This window comes from Syngnathus floridae, chromosome 3 (genome assembly GCF_059516105.1).
Source record: "Syngnathus floridae isolate MCC-2025c chromosome 3, RoL_Sflo_1.0, whole genome shotgun sequence".
NCBI classification, from domain to species: domain Eukaryota; kingdom Metazoa; phylum Chordata; class Actinopteri; order Syngnathiformes; family Syngnathidae; genus Syngnathus; species Syngnathus floridae.
In genome coordinates this window covers 2270001-2280000 of record NC_142415.1, presented here as the reverse complement: position 1 = coordinate 2280000, position 10000 = coordinate 2270001, and the positions used below count along the sequence as shown (strand labels likewise).

At 47.9% G+C, this 10000-nt stretch overlaps 1 protein-coding gene across 7 annotated transcripts in view; it reads right to left on the bottom strand.

The window, feature by feature from the left end:
* efl1 (elongation factor like GTPase 1) overlaps positions 1 to 10000 on the bottom strand; it is a 116510-nt gene that overhangs the window by 70492 nt on the left and 36018 nt on the right. For 5 of the 7 annotated variants that reach the window (XR_015857587.1, XM_088371483.1, XM_088371480.1 and 2 more), the window contains 5 exons: positions 9862 to 9985; positions 4309 to 4388; positions 4062 to 4198; positions 3162 to 3284; positions 258 to 323 (listed from right to left, as the gene is read on the bottom strand). Coding sequence is in view for 6 of the 7 variants with exons in the window: in XM_088371483.1 (XP_088227609.1) it covers positions 258 to 323; positions 3162 to 3284; positions 4062 to 4198; positions 4309 to 4388; positions 9862 to 9985 (530 nt within the window). In the remaining variant the exon portion in view is untranslated. The remainder of the gene's footprint in view (positions 1 to 257; positions 324 to 3161; positions 3285 to 4061; positions 4199 to 4308; positions 4389 to 9861; positions 9986 to 10000) is intronic. The other 2 variants (XM_088371482.1, XM_088371484.1) reach the window with 1 other exon arrangement.

Here is a 10000-nt window from a genome sequence, read left to right as displayed (position 1 = left end):
CATGAAACAGATCAGGAACAGGTGGCAGGCACGCATCTATCAAAGCAGACGAACCCACCAGGAGTGACAGGAGCACGGTGTCTAAATACTTGCCCTGATAAAGGGCTAATGTGGCGGCTATGACCGCCGATTAGCATGCGCAGTTCCCTATTGATCATAGTGCACCCAAAGACCAGCGTGGGGGGTGCGACAGCATGCCGGCAGGTCGAGAGCGGAGTGAAGAAGTGACACTATTATTGTAACTGCTTTATCCTCACAAGGGTTGCGGGTGTGCTGGAGCCGATCCCTCATTTGTTTTGGGCAGTCGGCAGGGTACACCCTAACTGGTTGCCAGCCAATTGCAGTGCACATATTGACAAAAAAAACAAAAAACATTCACACACACATCTAAGGACATTTAGAGTGCTTAATTTAGCTCACATCCATGTTTTTGGAATGTGGGACGAAACCAGAGAACACAGAGAAAAACCGCGCAGGCATGGGGAGAATATGCAAACAAGAAGGCCGGAGCCTGGAATCAAACTTGCAACTTCTGTACTGTGAGGCAAACGTGCTAACTAGTCAAGCATCGTGCCGCTTCTCTGTAAATCACTTAATTCAAAATTTGATTCTAAATCTTTCTTGTCTTAATTGTCTGCATAGTTCATAAAACTCATCGGTTCTTGACCTTGTTGGATGTACCGAACCCCACCAGTTTCATATGTGGATTGACCAAAAATACCTCAAGTGAAAAATAAATTATGATTTATTTTCAAATTCAAGACATAGTTTGTTGACTGGTGCACAAAATGAGCACCAGTTGAACTTGTTCATAGAACAAAACCTACACAATGCACAAACTCACATCAAATTACCGTATTTTCACGATTTTAAGGTGCGGATAAAAGTCTTAGATGTGCGGCGCGCCCTATCATGCAGTGCGCCCTATGTGTGTGGTTGTTGTAAGGCGGACGTAGTAAAGAGCGCCATGAGAACGTTAAAGGGAGAATTGTGGGCGTGGATTTGCAGTACACCCCGCCCTGTGTGTATGTGTGTGTGTGTTGTTGTAAGGCGGACGTAGTAGAGAACGCCATGAGAGCGTCAAAGGGGGAAGTGTGGGCGTGGATTGGATATAAAACATGCGTCATGCAAAACACCGTTGTTATAACAACAGTGAAAATGGCAAAGAGACACGCTTATCAAGCACAGTTCAAACTGAAGACCATCAGCTACGTGGAGGAGCATGGAAATCGAGGAGCTGTGAGAGAATTTGAAATCAACAAATCGATGGTTCGCAAGTGGAGGAAGCTGGGCAACGAGCTCCGACAGGTCAAGAAGACGCAACTGAGTTTCCGCGGATGTAAGGTGAGGTGGCCCGAGTTGGAGGAAAGACTTGAACAGTGGATCATCGAGCAAAGAACGAGTGGGAGAAGCGTTTCGACGATCACCATTCAACTAAAAGCAGCAACGCTAGCAGAAGAAATGAAAATTGAACATTTTCAAGGAAGTCCATCCTTCGTTTCATGAAACGGTGCCATTTATCCATCCGGACCAGGACTACGTTGGCGCGGCAACTTCCAGCGGATTATAATGAAAAGCTAGCCATCTTCCGCTCCTACTGCAGTAAACGCATCGCCGACAAACACATCCCCACACACCACATCACCAACATGGACGAGTTGCCGCTCACTTTCGACATCGCTGTGAATCACACTGTGGAGAAGAAAGGGACCAACACGATAGCAATACACACAACAGGATACAAAAAGTCTTCTTTTACTGTTGTGCTTGACTGCCATGCTAATGGACAGAAACTGCCGCCTATGGTGATTTTTAAGAGAAAGACTTTGCCTAGAGAGAAGTTTCCAGCAGGAGTCATCATTATGGCAAATAAAAAGGGCTGGATGGATGAGGAAATGATGACTGAGTGGCTGAGGGAGGTGTATGTAAGGAGACCAGGTGTTTTTTTTCCATGCATCACCATCGCTGTTGATCTGTTACTTGATGCGTGGCCATCTCACAGCCGATGTGAAAAAACAAGTGAAGCAAATGAACTCCGAGCTCGCTATCATTCCAGGAGGCACGACAAAAGAACTCCAACCGTTGGACATCGGTGTGAACCGCCATTCAAAGTAAAGCTGTGAGCGCCTTTTATTACGGTGTGCCTTTTAATCGTGAAAATACGATACATACCTGCAAATCAGGGTGACTTGTGCTGTTGCCTTTGAGAGACCAGTTCAGATATGTTCATCATGAATTTAAATGATAAATCAGGTGACCTCCACAGTGGAGGATCTGCTGAACTCCTTCCATCGACTCACCTAGGGTTCGATCGAACACTAGTGTTAACTGTTTTAATCAGCAGTTTAGTATTCACTCACACAAAGCCTCCCTCTTGAAAGAAAATCACAACATCCAGGGATCGGACACTGAGGTAGTGGAGAACTACAAATTACTGGGTGTTCGCCTTAACAACAAACTGGACTGGACTGATCACACCCACGCCCTGTACAAAAAGGGCCAGAGTCGCCTCCACCTGCTGAGGAGACTGACGACCTTCGGTGTGTGCAGGGCTCTCCTCCGGACCTTCTATGCCTCTGTGGTGGCCTCAGCCATCCTCTATGCTGTGGTCTGCTGGGGTGGGGGCAGTACTGACCGAGACAGGGGGAGACTGAATAAGATGGTCAGAAGAGCGAGCTCTGTCTTGGGCTGTCCCCTGGACTCCATTGAGGTTGTGGATGAGAGGAGGACGTTGATTAAGCTTAAATCCATCATGGACAACACCTCTCACCCCCTCCATGAGATTGTGTGCCCACTGTGCAGCTCCTTTAGCGGCAGACTTTTGCACCCTCGGTGTAGGAACGAACGGTTCTGCGGGTCCTTCATTCCCTCTGCTGTCAGACTTTAAAACATGCGTGGCACCTGACAAAATGAATATGTTTCGTCTCCACTAGCGGCACTTGTGTTTGTCCTTGTCTGTTATTTACCCTTTTTTGAAATTTTGGCACTTGTTTTTTTCTTGCACTCGTATTATTCTTTCACTCATACGCGCTGCTGTGACAAGTGAATTTCCCCGCTGTGGGATGAATGAAGTTCATGTAATCAATCAATCAATCAATCTGGTTGCATGAGTGCATAACCTCTGATATTATTAAATGAAACAAGATATATTCAATTTCTACCATTTTTCAGTTCCTGCGTCCTCTCAGGCAAGGTGTCAAATCGCCGCACTCCGACACTCATCAGTTTTTCCACCCTCTCTGCTGCCATGTGTAATGGACTCGGAAGCTTATTACACACCATTGCTACAGCTAGTGTCAAAGAAAATACAGTCAAACCTCGGTTTTTGACCACAATCTGTTCCAGAAGGCGGTTCAAGAAGTGAATCGGTCGAATTCCGAATCTATTTTTCCCATTACAAATAATGGAAAAAATTTGAATCCCTTCCAAGACTAAAAAAAATGCCTTTTCAAAGCATTTTTTCATTTGCGCATTTTTGTCCGATCGCACAACTGCAGCGCACCGCCGAACACACAACAGTAGCGCGCTGCCGACCGCGCAACTGCACTGCGCTGGTCGCATTATTGTGACAGAGCCGTCGCTGAAATTGAGAACATATTTTTAAAGTCCTGATGTACTTTCCAAAATTTAACTGGACCTCAGTGCGCAGGGAGCTTAATTTAGTCCGACCGCGCAACCGCAGCGCGGCGGGCGCTCACTATCGCATTGCTTTAAGAGCGTCTTTGTGTTTTAGGATGGCTTTACTGCTCCCACTTGCTTTCTTTGGAGGCATGATTAAGGGTTAATACAATCCTCAAAGTAACGAAAATACAATACCGAACGGAGTCAGTACGGACTGCGCGGTCGGGTTTTCTTGGGTCCTTTCGGCTCATCTTGCGAGGTTTGACCTCTGAATTTTTTCAACAACCGAAGCAAAAAAATCTCGAATTTTTCGTTTGAATTCCGATTATTTCGAGAACCGGGACGTTCAAAAACCAAGGTTTGACTGTACCAATCAATTTCATTAGCAGGGCTAGAAAATCAATTATATGAATAAATAATTATTCAATAAAAAAGGATACAGAGGACAGCCTGAGACACTGGCAACCACTGGCTGCATATAGCAGACAGAAGAACTTTTGGGTCAGAGTGACGAGAATCCCTGGCCATCACTTTGACGCCAAGAGATGCTAGCACCTTCTCAACTTTCTCCTTGTCTCTGTTAATGAAAAGACTGAACACTTGGCATGCATAATGTATTCTGTAAAATTATGCAAATAAGTGAGTCGGGTAGATTTTCAGTATTTCAAAGTAGATTTTAAGACCCACCTGTGAGTAACAACAGCATTGTATAAACTCCAAATATTATCCAGGACAAGCTGCACAAAGAGTGGCTTTTTGCCTTTGACCTGGAAAACAACATCCATGGTCTCAAATAACACTAGGGACCCTCAGTGGCATTACAGGATATGATGTAATATACCATAGTGATGTTTAGCAAGAGTTTGCAGAACAGTTGCTTAATTTATTCATAGTCAGTAATTGCTTAATGTATTTATACACCTTTAAACAAACTGGATTCAGTTGAAGTTGGGAAATTTTGTAAAATGTAAATAAAAACAAAATACAATGATTTGAAAATCTTTTTCAACCTATATTCAATTGAATACACTACAAAGACAACATATTTAATGCTCAAACTATGAACTTTATTTTATTTTTCAAAAAATAATTAACTTAAAATTTCATGGGTGCAACACGTGCAGTAGAAGTTGGGAAAGGGCATGTTTACCACTTCGTTACATCACCTTTCCTTTTAATAACACTCAATAAACGTTTTGGAAGAGAGGAGACTAATTCTCTTAGCTTCTCATGTGGAATTCTTTCCCATTCTTGCTTGATGAACCGCTTCAGTTGTTCAACAGTCTTCCCTGTCGTATTTTACGCTTCAAAATGAGCCACACATTTTCAATGGGAGACAGGTCTGGACTGCAAACGGGTCAGGGGAGAACCTGGACTCTTTTACCTCGAAGCCACGCTGTTGTAAGACGTGCAGAATGTGGCTTGGCATTATGTTGCTGAAATAAGCAGCGGCGTCCATGAAAAAGCCGTCACTTGGATGGCAGCATATGTTGCTCCTAAATCTGTATGTACTTTTCAGCATTTATGTTGCCTTCACAGAAATGTAAGTCACCTATGCTATGGGAACTAATGCACCCCCATACCATCACAGATGCTGGCTTTTGAACTTTGCGTCGATAACAGTCCGGATGGGCCGCTTCCTCTTTGGTCCAGAGGACACGACGTCCAGTGTTTCCAAAAACAATTTGAAAAGTGGACTCATCAGACCACAAAACACGTTTCCATTGTGCATCAGTCCATTTTACATGAGCTCAGGCCCAGAGAACCTGGCGGCGTTTCTGGATGTTGTTCATGAACGGCTTTTGTGTTGCATGGTAGAGTTTTAACCCACACTTAGTGACGAACTCTATTTACTGACAGTGGTTTTCTGGAAGTTTTCCTGAGCCCATTTGGTGATATCCTTTACACACCCATGTCTGTTTTTAAGGCAGTGCCGTCTGAGGGATCGAAGGTCACGGTCATTCAGTCTTGGTTTCCGGCCGTGGCGCTTACGTGCAGTGATTTCACCAGATTCTCTGAACCCTTTGATGATATTATGGACCGTAGATGTTGAAATCCCTAAATTCCTTGCAATTTTGCTTTGAGAAATGTTGTTCTTAAACTGTTTAACTATTTTCGCACGCAGTTGTGGACAAAGTGGTGAATGTTATCTTACCATTATGTTGTATAATATGTAATGACCCCTATGGGGACAAAAGGTAAGGAAAATGAATGGATGGAGGGATTTAAAAAAAAAAAAGATTTTGCAGAATTGTTTTATTTTTTTAATTATATCGGATATACTTTGTATGCTGATGCCTAACTAATTTCTTCAGCTTCATGAAAATACGCATGCTGAGTCCAAAGAAAAAATGAAAACCTTGCTGAAACCTTCCGGACCTCCAGATCCGGATGTACACACCGCACCGTAGCTGGTGTGAAGTGACACTTTTCCCTGCGCCGTCCGTATGGTGACCGTTCGTCAGCCAATGTTAAGTGGGTGAAAAGTAAGGTTGTTTTCCTAAAAGCTAAAAGGCCATTTTAGACAATGGCCAACATAACGTCATTGTGATATTTAAACTTTACTTCAGGTCATCAAATGCCAAATTTTTCAATATTTTTAAACAAACCGCTTAACTAAAGTTGGACAGTGAATTTTCAGTGTAATAAGCAGTGCACTCCTTTAAATGTCTGAATTTCCACCATATATTTCACACACCCCTCCATGAGTCGTCACCTTACCGTGGTGGAGGGGTTTGCGTGTCCCAATGATCCTAGGAGCCATGTTGTCTGGGGCTTTATGCCCCTGGTAGGGTCACCCATGACAAAAGGGTCCTAGGTGAGGGGCCAGACAAAGCACAGCTCAAAGAGCCCCTTATGAAGAAAAACATATATGGACTTAGATCTCCCTCGCCCGGACGCGGGTCACCGGGGCACCCCTCTGGAGCCAGGCCTGGAGGTGGGGGTCGAAGGCGAGCGTCTGGTGGCCGGGCCTTTCCCCATGGAGCCCGGCCGGGCACAGCCCGAAAAGGAAACCTGGGTCCCCCTTTCCATGGGCTCACCACCTGTGGGAGGGGCCAAAGGGGTCGGGTGCATTGTGAGCTGGGCGGCGGCCAAAGGCAGGGACCTTGGCGGTCCGATTCCCGGCTGCAGAAGCTGGCTCTTGGGACATGGAATGTCACCTCTCTGGCTGGAAAGGAGCCCGAACTGGTGTGTGAGGCAGAAAAGTTCCGACTAGATAGTCGGACTTGCCTCCACACACAGTTTGGGTTCCGGTACTAGCCCTCTCGAGAGGGGCTGGACTCTCTTCCACTCTGGAGTTGCCCACGGTGAGAGGCGTCGACCAGGTGTGGGTATACTTATTGCCCCCCAGCTGGGCGCCTGTACATTGGGGTTCACCCCGGTGAACGAGAGGGTAGCCTCCCCTCCGCCTTCGGGTGGGGGGACGGGTCCTGACTTTTGTTTGTGTCTATGCACCAAACAGCAGCTCCAAGTACCCACCCTTCTTGGGGTCCCTGGAGGAAGTGCTGGAGAGCGCTCCTTCTGGGGACTCCATTGTTCTACTGGGTGACTTCAATGCTTACGTGGGCAATGACAGTGAGACATGGAAAGGCGTGATTGGGAGGAACGGCCACCCAATCTGAACCCGAGCGGTGTTCTATTATTGGACTTCTGTGCTCGACACGGATTTTCTCTAATGAACACCATGTTCAAACATAAGGGTGTCCATGTGTGCACTTGGCACCAGGAACCCTAGGCCGCAGTTCGATGATCGACTTTGTAGTCGTGTTATCGGATTTGCGGCCGCATGTTTTGGACACTCGGGCGAAGAGAGGGGCGGAGCTGTCAACTGATCACCACCTGGTGGTGGGTTGGCTCCGATGGTGGGGGAAAATGCCGGTCCGACCTGGCAGACCCAAACACTCTGTGATGGTCTGCTGGTAACGTCTGGCAGAAACCCCTGTCAGGAAGAGCTTCAACTCCCAACTCCGCCAGAGCTTTTCCCACGTCCCGGGGGAGGCGGGGGACATTGAATCTGAGTGGACCATGTTCCGCGCCTCCACTGTTGAGGCGGCCGGTTGGAGCTGTGGCCGTAAGGTTGTTGGTGCCTGTCGTGGCGGCAATCCCCGAACCCGCTGGTGGACACCGCCGGTAAGGGATGCTGTCAAGCTGAAGAGTCCTATCGGGCCGTTTTGGCCAAGCGGAACGCGGCTTTGGCGGTTGCTGAGGCAAAAACCCGGGCGTGGGAGGAGTTTGGTGAGGCCATGGAGAATGACATCCGGACGGCTTCGAGGAAATTCTGGTTCACCATCCGGCATCTCAGGAGGGTGAAACAGTGCAACGTCAACACTTTTTACAGTGGGGATGGTGTGCTGCTGACCTCGACACGGGACGTTGTGAGTCGGTGGGGAAAATACTTCGAAGACCTCCTCAATTCCACCTACACGCCTTCCATTGAGGAAGGAGGGCCTGGAGACTCTGAGGCGAATTCTCCAATCTCTGGTGGCGAAGTCACCGAGGTAGTTAAAAAACTCCTCGGTGGCAAGGCCCCGGGGGTGAATGAGATCCGCCGGGAGTTCTTAAAGGCTCTGGATGTTGTGGGGCTGTCATGGCTGACACGCCTCTACAACATTGCATGGACATCGGGGACAGTGCCTCTGGATTGGCAGACTGGGGTGGTGGTTCCCCTCATTAAGAAGGTGGACCGGAGGGTGTGTTCCAATTATAGGGGAATTACACTCCTCAGCCTCCCTGGTAAGGTCTATTCAGGGGTGCTGGAGAGGAGGGTCCATCGGGAGGTCGAACCTCGGATTCAGGAGGAGCAGTGTGGCTTTCGTCCTGGCCGTGGAACAGTGGACCAGCTCTACACCCTGCATGGGAGTTCGCCCAACCAGTCCACATGTGTTTTGTGGACTTGGAGAAGGCGTTTGACCGTGTCCCTCGGGAGGTTCTGTGGAGGGTGCTTTGGGAGTACGGGGTGCCGAGCCAACTGGTAAGGGCGGTTCCGTCCCTGTATCACCGATGCCAGAGTCTGGTCCGCATTTCCGGCTGTAAGTCGGATTCGTTCCCAGTGAGGGTTGGACTCCGCCAAGGCCGCCCTTTGTCACCGATTCTGTTCATAATTTTTATGAACAGAATTTCTAGGCGCAGCCGAGGCGTTGAGGGGGTCAATTTGGGGACCTCAGCATCGCGTCTCTGCTTTTAGCAGATGATGTGGTGCTGTTGGCTTCTTCAGGCCGTGATCTCCAGCTCTCGCTGGAACGGTTCGCAGCAGAGTGTGAAGCGGTCGGGATGAGGGTCAGCACCTCCAAATCCGAGTCCATGGTCTTCGGTCGGAAAAGGGTGGAATGCCCCCTCCGGATCGGGGATGAGATCCTGCCCCAAGTGGAGGAGTTCAAGTATCTTGGAGTCTTGTTCACGAGTGAAGGGAGGATGGAGTGTGAGATCGACAGGCGGATCGGTGCAGCGTCAGCAGTAATGCGGACCCTGTACCGGTCCGTCGTGGTGAAGAGAGAGCTGAGCCAAAAGGCAAAGCTCTCAATTTACCAGTCGATTTGCGCTCCTACCCTCACCTATGGTCACGAGCTATGGGTCGTGACCGAAAGAACGAGATCCCGGATACAAGCGGCCGAAATGAGTTTTCTCCGCAGGATGTCCGGGCTCTCCCTTAGAGATAGGGTGAGTCGCTACTCCTCCACATTGAGAGGAGCCAGATGAGGTGGCTCGGGCATCTTATCAGGATGCCTCCTGGACGCCTGCTTGGGGAGGAGTTCCGGGCATGTCCCACCGGTAGGAGACCCAGGACGTGCTGGAGGGACTAAGTCTCTCAGCTGGCCTGGGAACGCCTTGGGATCCCCCAGGATGAGCTGAATGAAGTGGCTGGGGAGAGGGAAGTCTGGGAGTCCCTCCTAAAGCTGCTGCCCCCGTGACCCGACCCTGGATAAGCGGAAGAAGATGTGCTATTTTGTGAGTTGTCATTGAATGCACATCGAGTCTACTGACGTACGTGTGTGAGTGGAGCGGATACAGGGTTTTAGTGAACCATGTGTCTTCTGGTTCAGAAAAATAGCCAACAAAATAACTCATATTTCATAAAAAAGTAGATGGGCATGGTGACAAGGATAATAATATATACTGTAATAACATACAGTATATGCCTATAATTTAAGTATGGAAAGTTTGAAATACATACACCTTAATAAATACAGCACCTTTAAATGATACTTATATTAACTGAATATTGAACCATTATTACATTACCTGAGCTCCTTTCATGATCTTCTTAGCTTTTGCATTTAGGTAGAAATCGCCCCATAGGGTTTTGAGAAGCACCTCTGGATTAATGCCCATCCTCTCACTGTACATGAGGGCAAAATGCCGAATGCTGCAAAAATACAAG